The sequence below is a fragment of the Musa acuminata genome, chromosome BXJ2-3, assembly GCF_036884655.1.
Source record: "Musa acuminata AAA Group cultivar baxijiao chromosome BXJ2-3, Cavendish_Baxijiao_AAA, whole genome shotgun sequence".
Taxonomy (NCBI): Eukaryota; Viridiplantae; Streptophyta; class Magnoliopsida; order Zingiberales; family Musaceae; genus Musa; species Musa acuminata.
In genome coordinates, this window is record NC_088340.1 from 31,024,016 (window position 1) to 31,041,710 (window position 17,695).

General features: G+C 42.7%; 1 protein-coding gene, 1 long non-coding RNA gene and 1 pseudogene across 2 annotated transcripts; 1 reads left to right on the forward strand and 2 right to left on the reverse strand.

The window, feature by feature from the left end:
- LOC135607680 (uncharacterized) lies at positions 1–2,023 on the forward strand. Its single transcript, XM_065099679.1, has 3 exons — positions 1–996; positions 1,212–1,347; positions 1,434–2,023. The coding sequence occupies exons 1-3, from the start codon at positions 1–3 to the stop codon at positions 2,021–2,023; spliced, it is 1,722 nt and encodes a 573-aa protein (XP_064955751.1).
- An 804-nt stretch (positions 2,024–2,827) lies between these two features.
- LOC135607683 (uncharacterized) lies at positions 2,828–6,204 on the reverse strand. The gene is made up of 4 exons (XR_010485229.1): positions 5,728–6,204; positions 5,345–5,446; positions 3,472–4,153; positions 2,828–3,106 (listed from the first exon to the last, which is right to left on the reverse strand). It is a non-coding gene; the product is annotated as an uncharacterized LOC135607683 (long non-coding RNA).
- A 6,809-nt stretch (positions 6,205–13,013) lies between these two features.
- On the reverse strand, positions 13,014–16,454 carry LOC135607681 (rho guanine nucleotide exchange factor 8-like; annotated as a pseudogene).
- Between the last annotated feature and the right edge of the window lie 1,241 nt (positions 16,455–17,695).

A 17,695-nucleotide genomic window follows, 5' to 3' on the forward strand; every position in this document is an offset into this window, starting at 1 on the left:
ATGGCCTTCGGGGAGAGTGGCGACGTGCAGCTGTTGGAGATCTCCGGGCGAGCTCGCAGGCTGAGCTACGTGGTCAGCTCATGGTTCAAGGTGGTCAACCTCGATGGCGGATCGAAGAACGCCGGCCGTGGTCTTCAGAAGACGAAGGAGAAGGCAGGGTTTTTGGGCAAGGGAGAGCTCGTGGAGGGAGGAGGGTTGCAGGGGTCGAGAAGATTGGCAGTGCCGGAGGAAGAGAAGCTCTGCGGCAGTCGTTCGTGGAGGAGCTGCGGGGCGGAGCTGAAAGAAGTGATCAGAGACAGCCTCTACGGCCGCAGCCTGCTGCTGAACTCTTCCGACGATGAGAAGGCGTCGTCTAGCCGATCATTAGGTTTCCATCCGAGAAGTGGATCGAATGCCTCCCGTCACGAGGAAGAGGTCAACACAAGGAATCCAATCACAGCCTCGGGTCAACCCATGAAGATGAAAGCTCCAAGCTTGATCGCGAGGCTTATGGGATTGGAACAAGTCCCTGCCGAATCCATCAAAAGAAAACAACAGGTTCGAGCGCCCGAGGCGACAAGGTCGATGCTGCAAAAGATCGAACGCAGCAGAAGATTCGATACGGATGACGAAGCCACATCGTCGAGGAGAGGAGCGAAGCAGGAGGAGCTCGGTTCCTGTAAGACTTCAGGAAGACAAGTGGCACACGAATCAGAAAGGAAGGAAGTTGAGATCTCGAAGAGTGGAATGGCAGCAGGTTCTTCCGCGTGTGATGGGCGACAAAAGTCGGGTTCGGATCGAAAGCAAGCACAGAGCAGAAGAGATGTGAAGACTGCAGCAGCTCCGGTGGTTCACGCCAAGAAGACGAGAACAGCATCAACCGAGGCCCGAAAGCAGAGCATCGCTTTCGGCAGAGGGAGACCACAGCAACCGGTGTCGAGGAGCTCCACCATTACTGCGTCAACAGAGAAGAAGGTTACTGGATCAAAACCAGCTCAAAAGACTGCCAAATTCAAGGTAGAACAAATAAAAAGAAGCTTCTTTTTCTTCTGATGGAAAAGTGTTCGATCGATGCGCATAAAAGATGATTTATAAATGCATAGAATCTTTCAACCATTTTGGCTCCAAAGATATCCTTTAGAATTTATATATATATATACTCGGTGGTGGTCTGACTTGTAACTCTTAATTCACATTAGAATGCTTCGATATTACCATCTCTGTTTTTGTAGACTACAGAGCGGAAAGACGGTGAAGGAATCATCGATCCTTCCCGCAAGGCAGAGGATGCATCAGCGATCAACATTATTATACCTGCGGCTCAACCTCCTAAACAGAGAAGGCTGCACCCAAGAGCAGCCATTAATGGTACAGCATCCACTCAGCCTTGGAATCCACGGAGTTGGAACTCGAGAAATTAATTTCGTTTCCTTGTAACCTTGATGATCTCACAGAGAAGATCATGTGCGAGATCATGCCGAAGCCCAGCACAAGTCCTGGCAAAGCAAAAGCAGCAGTTGCGAAGCTTGTTGGCAGCGAGGCCAGAAACACCGCTAAAAGAGAAGATAAAGAGGGATACCTGGAAGCCTTACTTCTCTCACTCCTGTCGCATGCGCATGAGATGAGCCTCGCTGAGCTGAAGCAGGTTGACGAAGATGCCAAGCTGTATTGGGATTGCGCAGAGGAGTCGGTAGCGCGTAAAAGGAGCCATCGAGATCTCTGCGCCCACCCTCTGCTGCCGGCCTGCTCGAGGAGCTCGTCAGCGGACGACGCGGCCATGGATAAGCTGGTGGGGGAGATGAGCAGGGGAATGAGAAGGCTCGCCAGTTACGGTAAGGCGGACGAGAAGGTGGCTTCCACGGACGGGCTTTACGTGAGACTGGAGAGGGATCTCCGATGCGGAGATGGGTGGTTGAACGCGATGTGGGACTTGGGCTGGAGGAACGGCATTTGCGTGGAAGAAGTTGATGGCGTTGTGGGTCTGGTGGAGGAGCGTGTCATGTCTGCACTCCTCGAGGAGGTCGCCATGGAGTTGAAGCACTGACGGTTCTATTGCGAGAATAAACATGGAAATATACATATATCTCCATGATCCATTTGACACAAATGACTGTGTCAAGTGTTCTGAGCATCCATATCTCTCTCTCTCTCTCTCTCTCTCTCTCTCTCTCTCTCTCTCTCTCTCTCTCTCTATATATATATATATATATATATATATATATATATATATATATATATATATATATATATATATATATATATATATATATATATATATATATATATATATATATATATATATATATATATATTGAATTTAAATTACTAATATTAGATCTATCTAACGCAAGTTGGATATTATAATCCCCTGCACTTAAACAATTAAATAATCCTTAAATCCTTATAAGAAAGAAACTAATAAAATTAAACTATAATATTGTGCATGTGAGGTCCAATCTAGTGGTTGTTTCACGTCATCATATACTCTTCAATAGAGCCCTCATCATATATTATTTGTCATCACATATAACTTAATACAATTATCAAGTTCTTATAAGTAAAGTCAAGTCATTATTCATTTCTGATATTCGATATGAGATTAAACTTTCACGATGTTACCATAATACATAAAATATTTTAAGGTATATATATATATATATATATATATATATATATGAACTTGTATCAGAATGTTGGATAGCCAACTATCGTTGAATTTTTAGTTAAAAATCTAAAAGATATCAACACTTTTTACAGACTTATTATGATAGTAAGAAATACTAAAAACTAGTGTAGGCATTTTGCATGCCAATGTAACTCAAAAACCAGCCAATGTCAAACAAGAATGCACAAGAAAGATTTTAATATTTGAAAGAACATGCCATGAAAAATTTGCATGGGCAAAAAGACTGTTTCCAGATTTTGAGAAGACATAAATTCCCCAACTTCTGAAGGGTGGTTGACAATTACAGGACACTTTGGTGGTATGGAACCTCGTGCTGTCTTCCACATGCCACAGAGAATGAAGCAGCACATGCGTTGGGACTTCTCCTGAAGAGAATGCCTCCTCTGCCACAAGTCAATAACTTGGGTTTGGTAGCCTTCTCATTTGGAAATCACAGGAGGCCTGCACACAAAAGTAGAAGACAACAACAACAACACAGCCAAATCATATTTTTTGACTTGAGGCAGGTGGGCCGATTGCCGACACACAAACGACGACCTAAATCATTGATGATGAAGCAAGCACACAGACAAAAGCCATTCCACTCATGTTATATTCATTGTTTGTGTGACAACATAAGCACCAGGCAATGAACAGCTTGCTACTATTATTACATGGCCATGATGACAAAAGCATTCTCTAGCTTCTCTTAATTGCCAAAAAGGCACAAACCTAAATCAACTACCAACTTTGCGGTGATGAAAACTTATTTCTAAGCACAATCCATCATGCTGACATAAAACAAGGCATACTTTGTAGTGGTTTACCTTGGATTTCCACCAAACTCCTTGTGCATTGACCATCTCTGATAAGTGCGTCACTAGCTGCAGTGGTTAAGGCTGTAGAAATCATCACCAACGCTTGCATGAGCAGGCACAAGTCATAAATCAATAGGTTAGCAGTCATCAGACTCGAAGCAGAGGTCGAAGATACAATATAAATTGGGGTGATACATGGATTTCCCAGTTTCCAGCTCCACACCATCCAAACTATGAATCAGGTATTACATTTACACAACAGGCTACTACATCAAACCACCTTAAAATTACCATCCTCCAGTACTATTAAATAGAAACCAAGATAACCAGGCTAATCATTGAGAACAGAAATGTATCAGCCAAACAACACTGCGAAGAAACCTGCACCCTGCCCTCTAGTCATATATCTTAACACTCAAAGAGTCACAAGTTTATAGGAGCATCGGCTAGGGACCCACCTAAACAGTCCAGAAGCTATGCCTTGTCAGCTTCCATCAAGTGAGCCATCTTTTTCCTAAACTTTCTCATGGACATGAAATGAACAATACAAGGGCCTTCTATCTTCTGAGAACCACACTTCGGAAGTGTTATGAGTTTATGTCCCGGCTGGATGCAAGAAACCGAGACCAGATTGCCGCCTCACATGTTCTGGAATCAATTTGTTAATAAGCTCTGGTGATGCTCCAGCCAACTGCAAACACAAAGCAGCCTATTAATATCCATCAGTGTTGACCGTTTTCATGCAACTATTCAAGTTTGTACGGATGTGTAATTGCTATATCTCCAGATAACAACCAGGATGCCAAGTGAACGGTCACTTTCAGAATCCCAGCCCTTCTCACTCTAAGAATCATCCTAAGCACGCCCTTTCATTTCCTTGGACCACAGAAATGGAGTTCACAGGCATCCAAGATCTCACATCAGCATAGCATATGCTAAACTGGTCATCCAGGGAAGCAGCTTAAAAATTGATGGAAAAAGGGGTAAACTTTTTATGCCATTTTTCTAAAAGGGTAAAAGGAAAAGCAATTCAATGTTGGCAAAGCTGACAAACTTCATGATTGTTGAAGCAAATTTTTTTATTATCTCTTCCGGACAATCATCATTGACAACTTTTACCTCAAAAAAGTCATCAATCAGATCTGAAGATGACTGGAAGATATCAAAAAGGCCACCAGCGCATAGAAAAGTCTAACACAAAATTTAGAGAGACAATTGCTTAGCTTTGTTAGAAATCATCATTTGCTAACATAGCTGAGGTCTAAATTGTGGACAAAGTCCAGTCGGCATGGGCATGTTTAGGAAATAATCCAATATTAAGTTGTTGGATACTGAAATATAGGTGCTTCTGTGCATGATGTCTAGAACATGGTTGTGTAGCATAGCTGATTCGAGATATCAATGACCAGGAATTTAATTGACAAATCCTTGCTGTCTACAGGAGAAAACTTGTGTTGCAGTGTGAGTCCATATAAATAAAATCCGGTATTGTATCTGCGCAAGTACATGGCAAGGCACATAAAGTGCATACTGCAATGTATAATAGGATGGGAATGGTATGGGTTTTACAAACCATCTCAACCTACCTCTCGAAAGTCCCATCAGACCCCTGCCTAATCCCCAATTCAAGTAAGAGATACAATAGCATGCTTGACCCACACAAATGTATTGAATTATTCCCAACCGCCCCCTATGTGAATAAATTATCAATATTATGTTAATATTATCAATAATCAGCAAGAAAGCAAACCGATATATGCAGCTGATAGATTCTTATTTATCAATTTTTGTCAATTAAATTTCAGTTAGAGAAAAAACATAGCAGTACAAATGGGGAACATCAAAATTTGCAGACAAAGCTTTAAAAAGTTAGCATTCGTACTTCTTGATTAAAGTTGAAAAGAGGAGGCAGAGGGCGACCATTTGGCAATCGCGCATTAGGTTCTCGTAGCTCATCAAAGAAGGGATGGGCACATGCTTCCAGCTGGACAAAGATCAAATTCACAAAAGTGAAGGGAAAAAAATCAACATTTTTAATTTGTTCATGCAAGTACAAAAGGTGATCAAGGACAATTGTCCCTCCCTATATCCCAAATTGGCAGAAGCCTTAGGCACAGGGCCATTTTTTTTTAATCCAAACAATAAAAAATAATATGTTTACAAATCTTAGGAAACAAAATCCAACCATAATAAGCTTTAACTCTAGCATATTAGAAAGTTGTTAAATGCTTTATTGACTTGAAAAAAGTGGAGAAAAGTACTTACTGCAGAGCAACGAAAACATGGGGAGTATTGGAGAAGGCGTGATGTAAGATCTATAGCTTCGGGAGGCATTCGCTTGTGGAAAATCTGAAAATCAAAACTTACTACAGTTGCTCTTCAAAATAAGCACATTTACATTATGCATAATAATGGCAACAAGCTTTTTGAGAAGTAACTCAGCTACAGAAAAATTGTTTCAAAATATATTAACAGCACTTAAATCTGAAATTTTGGTAGTGAACTACCAACTTTTCCATGGTCACCAGACAAATTTAATGCATAGGCCAAAGATGATAACCTACACACTCATTTGATCAGGTAATAAAGATATAAATTGCACATATGGTTTTTAACTTCTTAGATGCTACCAATTTTAAAATTTCACTTGTAAACAAAGGGTCTTTTGACCCAATTTAAACCATATAAACCTGTGCCAAAATGTTCCCTAGCAGGAAACCCAGAAAGAAGTTAGCAAAGATGTATGAGTACATCCATAGATTAAGAGATGAACATCCTGCTGAGAAATGCATGGGATATCCACAGCTCGCCGGAAGAAGCGATTGACGTACCGGAGCAAGTTGCAGTAAATGTCTTAGGAAATAATCGTAGTTAGCACAATGATTAAGTTAGAAATGGGAGGTGATCCCATTAAATTAATCTTGGGGCAATCGGGCCCCTGAAAGACCCAAATTGGGCCGAATGAATCAACCCATTCGGACCTAAAATAGTGCTAGGAGGTAGCACCGCTAGGGTAAGAGGTAGCACCGCCCAGGAGGCAGTCCCCGAGCGAGACTGGGCGGTGCAACCGCCCCAGTCAGGAGGTTGCACCGCCTGAGCTCAGTCTTCGAGCTCTAACAGGAGGTGCAACCGCCCCTGACAGGAGGTGGCACCACCTGAGCTCAGTCTTCGAGCTCTGCCAGGCGGTGCAACCGCCTCAGTCAGGAGGTGCAACCGCCTAAGCTCAGCCTTCGAGCTCTGGCAGGAGGTAAAACCGCCCCTGACAGGAGGTGGCACCGCCCAGAGGCTCAGTCTTCGAGCTCTGCCAGGCGGTGCAACCGCTCCAGTCAGGAGGTGAACCGCCTGATCCCGAAATTCCGGGAATTGACAGTTTTGAGCTCCAAATTTGAACTGGGTTGGGGCCTATAAATACCCCACCCATTCAGCACTAAAAGAGCACAGACATACACCGAAATCTTGATCTTTTTCTGTGATTCTTAGAGATCAAAATTGTTGTAGAGGCCAAAAGTTCTTCTCCCTCTGTTCTTCCAAGTTCTTAGTTGTAAAGAGAGGAGAGAAAATTCTGTCAGGGTTGTCTCCTAAGCCCGTCAAAGGGAGTGAAACTGTAAAAGGGTGGTTGGCCTTCGCCTATTGAAGGAAGGCCTCTAATTGACGTCGGTGACCTCGTCGGTGGAGGAAGCCAAAAGTGGAGTAGGTCAAGATTGACCGAACCACTCTAAATCTCGGTTTGCATTTACTTTGAGCATTTTATCTTTACTGCAAACCTCCTAAATAGCTACTGCCTTCTGCGCTTTTATGAACGAGTTTCTAAGTTCAGAACTTTCCGAATCTGCATTTAGACGTAAATCAACTTTTTCGTACGATCATTACATTTCAGTTTACATTTACGTTTTGATTTCAATCATAACTGCAAACTGCCTTTTTGTGCATTTATAAAACATATCTCAAAGTTCAGTATCTTCAAAATTGACATTTAGACGTAAACCGGTTTTATCATACGAACGTTGCATTTCAGTTTGCGCTTGCATTATGATTTTTATCATAAACTGCAAACTGCCTTTGTAGATTTACTTTAACGTCATCTCGCTTAATCTTAAGTTAAAGTAATCTTAGAATCGACTTTTACATCGAAATCGTTTTTATCAAACGAATGCAGCTTTCGGTTTTAATCGCTGAAATATTTCCGCTGCACTAATTCACCCCCCCCCCCCCCCCCTCTTAGTGCTCTCGATCCTAACAGCATGTGCCCAGAAGCTCCCTTCGTCTTTGGCACCATACAAGATGAGTATGCTCCGTCAGAATGAAGGACCCATGGAATAACATGATCCTGCTCTTGCCTCTGCAAGAGTTCATGTCCTTGACCTCTGTCCAAGGAAAGCACTGTGCCTCCGCTCCATTTTCCATCTTCTATGCTGGCTCCCTTTATGCGGCTTGGGTACTTCACCAAGTTACACCCAAGTTGCTCCGCTCCTCGTTTTTGCATTGAGTTGATGGTGGCCCTCGCGCCCACCTTTCCACGGGTCAGCTCTCCCTTGAGTCCGATCTCCATATCGACTCCAAGTGTGCCTTCATTTTTGTTGCTTTGGGTCACTCCCCCACTTAATCTTGCTATGCATCCACTAATGCATTCTCTCGAACGAGATCATGCGACGACTCCTCGTCGCTTGCTCAGTCCATTGAGCTTCGTGGAGTTGTTGTTTGTTGAGATACTCCTCCTCAACATGTGAGGTCCGTCCCACATGATTCTCCCTCTAGAGAGCCGGAACTTATCCCTCCTGGATAACTGTCCTATTGGAGTAACATCTCTCTTCGTTTCGGAGACCACCATCTCCTTGGACTACTCCGATTTGCTGAACAAACTGTACATTGTTCTGCCTCCTGCAAACGCACTTGCTAGATTGCGACTCCATGTCAATACAGCCCCCGCTGCACCACTCATGGCCTAGTAACATGCTGAACTCGTTACACACTTCAGCCTCCTACGGATGTATCCTTCACATGCCGAAGAGAAAGTTTCAATGCTCTATGGTGCCGAGTTTTGGTCGCCTTGGGATAGCCGCGAACATTCCATCGTCCGCATACAAGCCCATGTATGAGTACCGAATTCTTTGAGTTAGCAATTCCCCTCACCTCTATGAGCTTTACACAACTCTTTCGGTCGCTGAGCAACTCATTCCACCTTGCATGGTCTCATCCTTTACCAAGCGCCTCACTTGCCTTGAGCACCATCAAGTATAGTTGTTAACGTTGAGCCGTAGCTCAAACTCAGCCATTCCAACCTTTATGCACTCCACATTCTTCCAAGCTTGCTTGTTCTCGTGGTACCTCTTACGCGAAGGGTTGGCCATTCTTCTGAATGCCAATCTCAGATGCCCGCTCCTCCGAGCGACTCCTTTTCCCTACATTTCCATGCCCTTTTTCCCCTAAACGGTCACGTGTGTGCTGACTATCCTCAACGCAGCCCCGCTAGGTCCCCTACGTTTGCATATTAAGTATTTCTATGAGTGCTTGTCCCACTCTGATACCATCTGTCACGAACTTAACTGGTTTTACCTAAGTCGTGCGGCACCCTTGCGTGTCCGTTCGCAAAGGTCAGCCTCCCCGAAGTCTCCCATGGTCCCTTAGGACCCACAAAAGAGAAAACGGGTTAAAGAAAATGCCTCACTCGGGATCCACAAGCAAACATTCCAGGAAACACTTCATAGACAATGCAAATTACAAGTAGACTTTACAAGCTCTGAATAGTTGCATATCAAAGGGTCAAAATGGTCCACTATAGATCGAAAATCTCTCGCAAGTGTCCACATGACACAACCTTTATTTACAACCCTAAAGCGGCCACCAAACCCAACTAAAATGGGACTATTAAGCCTTTGGCTGTCTCTCTACATGCTAGGCAAAGAATGAACATACCAAAAGACACGGACATACATAAGCATTACATTGAATATCCTGTTAGAAGTTTGTCTGTGACAACCCGTAGGCGATGCTACCCCACGGGCGGGTGCCCCTACGGGTAATTCAGCTCGAGGGCATAATGCCCATAGGCAACATTGGCCTCGCGGGCGAAGCACCCACAGGCGTCGCCCCTACGGTTGCTTGCCTACAACCCGCAACCAGTCAGCCACCGTAGATGGCCAAGGCTGTAAGTAGCCTTTGGCCATTCTACGAGCACAGCAAGGGCAACAAGAGTTGCTGCCCTTTCTTGCCTTTTGCGTCATAGTTTTGACGACAAAAGCTTTTCCAAAACACAACACACATAATTTAAAACTAATCTTTCGCATAAATAACCAAGCTCTGATACCACTATAGGAAAATCTAGGCGCGACATCACATGCACAACAGAATAATAGAAAACAAAAATCCCCAATTTTTTTAAAAATGTGTTCGTCGTCGTGCGAAGATTGGTGTGTAAAAACCTACGAAACTTAAATCAGCATATAAGATAGTTGTGGTTTACCTAGAGAGACTATATATCTCCGAATCCCTATAGATCTGTAGGAGAGGATGAAGGAGATCAAGCACCCTCCTCTCTAGTGGTGATCCATACAATAGGGCTGCGATTACGCTCTTCCAATCGCTACCTAAAACTCCACACTTGGAATAGTTCATGGCAATGTGATACATAGATGTATGATCGGGAGCTACTAAGAGCTTCACTTCGATGAACAACACGATGACAAGAAAGGTTATGGATTCAAGGAATGAATACCATGGTATCATAGAGGTGAGTCTTTTGTATGTACATCAAATTTTGCATTAGATAAAAGCCTCGGTTATCAGCATATGGGAGCTATGTACCATCGAGGGAGTATATCGAATGCAAGTACTAGTGAGTCACATGGGGGGGACTTGATAATATAGAGGTATAATCAGAGTGACTAAAGAGTTGGACTACTCCATACTTCATATCGCTTAAGGGAGCCCGACAAGTCAGAGGACAAGGCCGAGTATGCTAAGGAGAATAGAATCACTGTAAACCCTACAACATGGGAGTTATATTTTGTTTTTCCATCAACCAAGGAGAATTACTCGTAGAACAAAGAGATATTGAAGCAGAAGGTTGAAAGGGGTAAGGAAGCGACGATGAGTCTAGGGAGGCCTAGCTACCCAAAACTAAGCATCGATTAGAATGGAGGTAGACTTGGCGGAGTGCCATAGAACCACAGAGGCAGATCTACTGATCATAAAGAAAGGAACACAGATACGAGGTGATGGATAGTAGAGCCATGGGCTATATAGGTGGGACTTCCGCGAAGTCATTGATCCTTTGTTCTCTTTGAGGGAGAGTACTTAAGTGGTCATGAAAAGGGTCGAGGAGGCAGAGAATGCAAAGGCAAACTCAATGTACCGAGATAAAGTTGAAAGGCAAAGGTCAGGGAACTTCATAAGACCGGTGTCAATGAGCTTCTTATCAAGATAGTCAAAAGTGGAGAACTTCGGGTCGATGCAAGAATGTTCAACCAAGGAATAAACTAGGCAGTACGTGGTGTTGCACCTTTGCAACTAAGAGGAGTAGGCGACAAAGATGATGAAAAAGACGGTACAATCCTAGAGACGATCAAAACTAGTAAATACTTGTTCTACGTTGGGGTGAAAACTTCTTGCATTCCAAAAGTTCGATGGTATTGAAAAGGTAAATTATAGTAGCTAACTTAACACAAGGAGTGCAAACACTTTGAGTGCTTTAGAAGTGTGAACAAAGAGCGGGCAAAGGCTAATAACCAGCTCGATGCATAGAGTACAACCCTTGAGGAGGCAAGTGAAGTTAAATAACCTTTGTCTTCTCAACTTTTAAGAGAATGGGCGAAATCAAGTACCCTAATTCTTTTATATATCCAATAGTGGAGCTTTGCATAGGTTCAAAGACCCTTCGAAGAAACTTAATAGAAGATAATAGTTGTCAAGTCCTCGGTAATGGTGATCAGTGTTACTGAGAGTAGATTATTCCCTTTATTTTCTAACATAATGTCTATCGAAAGCAAAAGTGATGCGAACCTACTTAGAAATGACAACTAAATGGAAAAAGAATCGATAGATAAATTTTACGGAGGAATGACTCAAAAATTTTAAAGTCTATGAGGCAATGCTCGTTAAAGCTCCAACAAGCATTTACTTAGTTCAGGCGGCATGATGCATTTGAGAGACTAGCACATACTAATGATGGTTTTTTTCTTTATTTGAGAGATATGTAGGAAACAACAAGGATCAACACAACTCAACCAACCCCACACCAAAGTCAAAGTCATTGGCGAGTTGAAGCAGCATAGCGAATCAAAGTTTGACTACTCAACAATAGTGGCAGAGTGCAATTGGGAGCCAAGAGGTGCATTGCAATTGGAGTAGAAAATTGAAGACTCAGCAAATGCGAGGAGATGCAACGTCTGCAAAGGCTTTGATGAGGATGTCAAAGGAATAAGTGGGGGAGAATGTCATGGACAAAATTATAAACAGGGTATTTGATATAATGCTCATGTATTTTCGTATCTTTCGGTTTTGTTCATGCTTTGCACAACATGTAAAGGGCTAACAGTAGACTTAGCAACCCCATTTTCTTTGGTTTTGGTGGCCGTCATAAGCTTGCAAATAAATGTTGTGTCATATGAACACTTATGGGGATTTCGGTTTATAGTGGACCTTTTGTTGTGCGACCGTTCAGAGCTTGTGAAGTTTGTTTGTAATTTGTATTGACTATGAAGTGTTTACTGAAATGATTGCTTGTGAATCCCGAGTGAGACGTTTTCTTTTACTCATTTTCTCTTTTGTAGGTCTTAAGGGATAATAGGAGGTTTCGGAGATATTGATCTTTGCAAATGGATACATAATGGTGCCGTAAAATTTAAACTAAACTAGTTAAGTGAGTGGCGGGCGACTGTGTGCTCGCCTGCCTAATTTCCACGACTTCCGGCAGCATGCTGCGATCGAGAAAGGTGGCTCGGCTGCCATCTAAGCCCAGGCCTCGCTGCAAGATGTAGTGGTCTGCATAAACGAAGAAGAAGCTCGATCATTTCCTCACCTCAGGAGGGATGTCTACCCGTTCGATCAGCTTCACATGTAACGCCAAAGGTAAAATGATCTGGACATGGTCCTTTTTTGGCTCAATATCGTTGCTCCGATCAGATTAACTCTTCTTCACCTATTTGTTTGAATTCAATGCAGTATGTTGATTTTTGTCCATTAAACGTAAAAAGATGGGCATGAGCATGTGATTTCATAAGCTGCATTGATCGGAAAACCCATAATTAGGGAGAACCTGAGAGTGATTTTTTTGAATGAGATAAGTAGTGTTAATGTGTTCTTGGTTGTAGGTTAGTTGTACAGTCTTTAAGTGAGTCACCATACTCAAATTTCTCTCTTATCTTTGTTAATATATAAAGAAAAAGGATGGATTCAAGTAACAAGTTGTCAACTGCTTTATGAATTGTCCCTGCATATAAGATTTATCTCTGTAAAATAGGGAGTCAATATAATGTTGGTGAAATTAGGAAACAGTAAATGCATATCCAAGTGTAATCATACAAAATCTCTTGTATTATTTAGTTGATGTTGGGTGTCAGCAAGGAATGAATTACTGGTATCAGTCATAATATGAGATATGCATCATCATCATCAAGAATTCAACAGGGCATCCAAGAAAGGAAAGCAGCACACTGTTGTCTGAACACAATAATAGCTGTTAGACTTTGATCCTGAGAAGCTCCGATAAAATTTATGTACATTGTCATTCGTAACCATCCCAAGCGTCCATCATCTTTCGTCCACCTTGGCTCGTGGGGCTTGTTAATATAATAGAGGCAAGCAAGCTGTAGTGCTGCTGCTGCTGCTTAAGCCCCTCCTCCGGTCTCTGGTATCTCAATGGGAAATTTGTTTCTCGTCAGTAGTAACACTACCAGTAAGACTGTTTCATCAATCTTCTGAATCGAACATTTAATCCAAATTACCTGATTCCTCCTCCTCCTCCTCCTTCGTCTCAGTATCTTGATCCATCTCCCATTCCATGAAATCTGACAGTGTCATGGAACCGTTTGATTCTAGTTTATTAAGCTTTTCGGTTTCCTCCGCTGTATCGACGAGGGATTTGGCCGTTCCAGTAACTTGTTCTGAATCCAGTAACTTGCCATGAGCCGGATCTTGAGCGAGAGAATCTGCTCGAAGAACATCTTCTATCCGAGACATCACGGTGAAAGCTAAACTTTCTAGAATCCTCGAGTAGCTTTCGAGGATAGAGTAGCCCACATCCTATACGTACGTACGTACAGAGAGTAAAATATTTTTAGAGAAGAAATAACGTTCATTCTAGTGGTAGGAAGAAATACCTTATTGTATTGGATCTTGCTTATGTCCAGCTGTGATTGAGGGATTCCAGGGAATCTGTGCTTGAGAATGAGTAAAATTGTTTCTGCTCTATCTTCAAACTGCTCCCGCTTCCCCCAGCTGACGGCTGAAACCCATGATGATTTGACGTCTTTGTTGTGCATCTTCCTCTTCCAGATGACAACAGATGCTTCGATGCGATCTTTGAGGTCTAGGATCTTGTGCTCGGTCGATAAGTCCGCGGATTCAAGGAACGCTTCGGCATCAAAGTCTTCCTCTGTAATATTTCGATATAGTGCATCTCCGAGGCTTGATCTACCGTTCTGTTGTGTCATGAAAATTGGTCGATGACTATTTATTGGCGGAGGAACATAGGAAAGCAGTGCAAAGAGTAGGTAGACATTTAAATGTGACTCCCTTTGCAAAGTTCACACATGGTAAAGAGTAGGAAAATTCATCTAGTTGATGAGATGGTTGAACTCCCTAAAGTAGCGAGTCTGGCTACTATGGGAGCAAAATCACTTTCCCGGCCTGCAGAATGTAAGTTGTAAGTTCCCGCCTCTACTTCACAATTAGTGCAGTGGTGCTCCGGAAGCAGAAGATGATTGTGATACGCACTGCATTTGAGTCGGGCAAAAGCATCTCTTGCACTAGTTTTTATTCCAACCAGTTATGGGTTGTGAGGATATCAAACTCAGATGGCCTACCTTAGGAAGGGATTCGATGTAGTCTTCCGGAATCTCCATTTCCATTAGAACATTCGCGTTGATGGCCATAGCTGCTTTCAGCACTTGGTTCACCAGCTCTTTCTGATGCTGAATCCATTTTCTTGATGCTTCCGACAACCCGTTCGGAGGGACTCTCACGGTTGGGAGCCACCACTTATCATCGGTCCTCTGTGCGTTTCCCTTCTCGGATTCATCAGCATCTCTGGATACGTACCAGAACTCTTTTTGGTCCTTGAAATTGTCAAGGTATTCCTGTACGCACCATCAAGATCATATATATATATATATATATATCAGAATCGATTATGGTTAGTACATCCGAGGACCATCTATCTCCTCCAAGTTAAGTTATCTACTTACAATCAGCATCGCATCAAGCTTCCTCAATGCAGGAATGTTCATGCGAAGATCTTTCCGTTGCTGTGTTATCATTATCTGTAAAGAGGATGACACAAGTGTTGAATCGGGTTAGGTCTCGGGGTAGTTTTTGTAAGAGAAAATGTTGCGAGTGTTGTTCTTAGATGTCGATGAAAGGTAGCTTATTTACCTCCATGTGTTTTCCATCCTCTGATGTCTGCTGGGAGGCAACAAACTCCACAATATGATCGGTGACGGATAAGAGCCAGTCGATTTCCTTTCTCCACCTTGCCTTCCTTTCTGCCGACATCGGTTCCAAGCGCCACTGCTCTCCGAAAACAGAAGCTGAATAAAGCATGAGCAATGGGGAACCATTAGAGGGGGAGGGGGAACGTTCATTTGGATAGCTGAAGTATGCATCGGAACGGCAAACAAGTCTCTGGTTGAGATGAATTTTTTATGCAAGTTGGAATTCTGCATGTAACTTTATAATTTTCAGAATAATTGTTGCATTAATGTATTGTTTCTGCAAGATTTGGGATCGATCTACAGAAAGGAAGCAAGTTTTGAAAGGCCAGTTTATGACATCACATCACATACATTGATACCCATTATTTGTTCTATATGCTGTATATGAAATGCTTCAACTGTTGTGTGACATTGAGATACTGCTGAGCCAAGATATTAGACAAAACCTGCAAGATTTGTGATGGCATTAGAGAGAGCCAGAGCTGAGGAAACTCCTGTTCCTGCACCGGACATGTCTTCACCGAGAAGAAGCTTTGCGAACTTCTCCTTCATCAACTCCATATCTGCCAAAAGAGTTTGTCAAAGAGAAATGATTCCATCACAGTGAGGTTAGCTATGCCCCCAATCAAATTTAAGCTTCGTTACTGCAAGAACGATATTGTTGTATATGGTGTCCAAATCCGGGAGACCAAAATGTGGGCTGTAATTTTGCTGCAATTAATCTCAATGTGTCATCATCATTTTTAATATTCGAACAAGTAATTGCTGCTGGCTTACCTGATGGGGGGCCATTTCCATCCTTTCTCGGCCTTGACTTGGGTCCTTCCTCAGGTGAGCGATCAGGCGCGGTGCCGATCTGCTGGCCCTCCGAAGCGTCGCTGGCCGTTGTTGAACCCTGGCTCCTGACGAGCACCTTGTCGTCGGCAAGCGACCCGCCCCCTCCCGCATCCTCGAAGCTTAAGGTATGTGCTCTGTTGCCTGTGTCCTCCAACATCTCCTCCCGGTGCATCGACCTGTCAAACCCAAGTCCTAGCTCGAGAAACCGAGCTATCAAGCGCCGACGGCTCGAAAGGGCACCATGTCAAGGCAAGCCTTGTGCATGCCCGGCCGGCAGACGGAATGGAAGGCAGGTCGAAACGGTGTTCCTTGGACGACGAGGAGGGCAGCGCTGCTCAGTGCGACAAACAGAGAGAGAGAGAGAGAGAGAGAGAGACGTCGTCTTTGGCAAATGGTAGAACGGGTTGAGGAGGAGTCCACCTCCGACATGCACCCAAGGGAGGAGCGGGGATTGTGTCAGGACGTGGGGTGCATGTAAGAGGGAAGGGAGGAGAAAGAAAGAGAGGGTTAAGGAGGGAAGGAAGAAGAAGAAGAAGAATAAAATAGGAAAGGAGGCTATTTATGGGCTGTGGCCGGGTTTGTTGTGTCGAGGAGAGAAGTGGGTGGTCAGATTTCCGGTCCATAGATTCCGAGACTGGCAAATAGCCCCGGGAATTCTGGATCTTTCACTGACCCCAATCCCAACCACAAGGATTGATAACGGGTCGGATTCTTTTCCTAAACAGACGTCTGTCTATCCAACCCGTTTAAATTGGATCCAAGTATCTTGGGGTAGGAAATTAGACAGTTTCCTAATTCGGATTGATGAAGTTCACCAGTTTAATATCCATTATATCAAACACCAAAGTCCTCTATTTTATGATACCACGAAATTGACGGGCGCTTTGCCTAATAAAGATCTTGTTTTTTTTATATATAATAAGATTTTTGGGATCAAATCTCATCGCTTATCTTAAAGAAAATAAAAAACCATTAAGATGAGCAGCATGCTAATTGGAGCTTGCACTTGTAAGGAGTCGATCCTCCATTTCGATTTGCTTAATATGATATAATATTATGACATCTGTACAGCAGCGAATGTAGAGAATCATTTTATCGGATAATCAATCATTAATCAAGTTAATATCGAATAATCGACACTTTAATTAGCTCTCTCACACAACTGACACAATACTAATACCTCTCTCGCACTTTAGTTTTATGGATAAAGTTATAAACAGAGTGTTTGATATAATGCTGGTGTATGTCTGTATCTTCCGATTTTATTTATATTTTGCACATCAGAGGATTAGTCATAGGTTTAACAATCTTATTTTGATTGAATTTGATGATCATTTTAGGTTTATAAATGAAGATTATATCACGTGAACACTTATAAGGATTTCAGTATGATGGATTATTCATGTATGTCTGTACATTTCGATTTTATTCATACTTTTCACATCATGTAGAGAATTGGTCATAGGTTTGACAATCCTATTTTGATTGATTTTGGTAACCATTTTAGGTTTTTAAATGAAGATTCTGTCACGTGAACACTTATAATAGATCATTTTAAATCTTTTGTTGTGTGGTCGTTTAGAGCTTGCGAAGTCTATGTTTATAATTTGCATTGGCTATAGTGTATTTGATGAAATGATTACTTGTGAATCCCAAATGAAATATTTCGTCTAATTCGTCCTTTTTTTTTACGGGTCTTTAAAGGACCATATGAGGTTTTGTGGAGGCTGACTCTTAAAGAATGAACA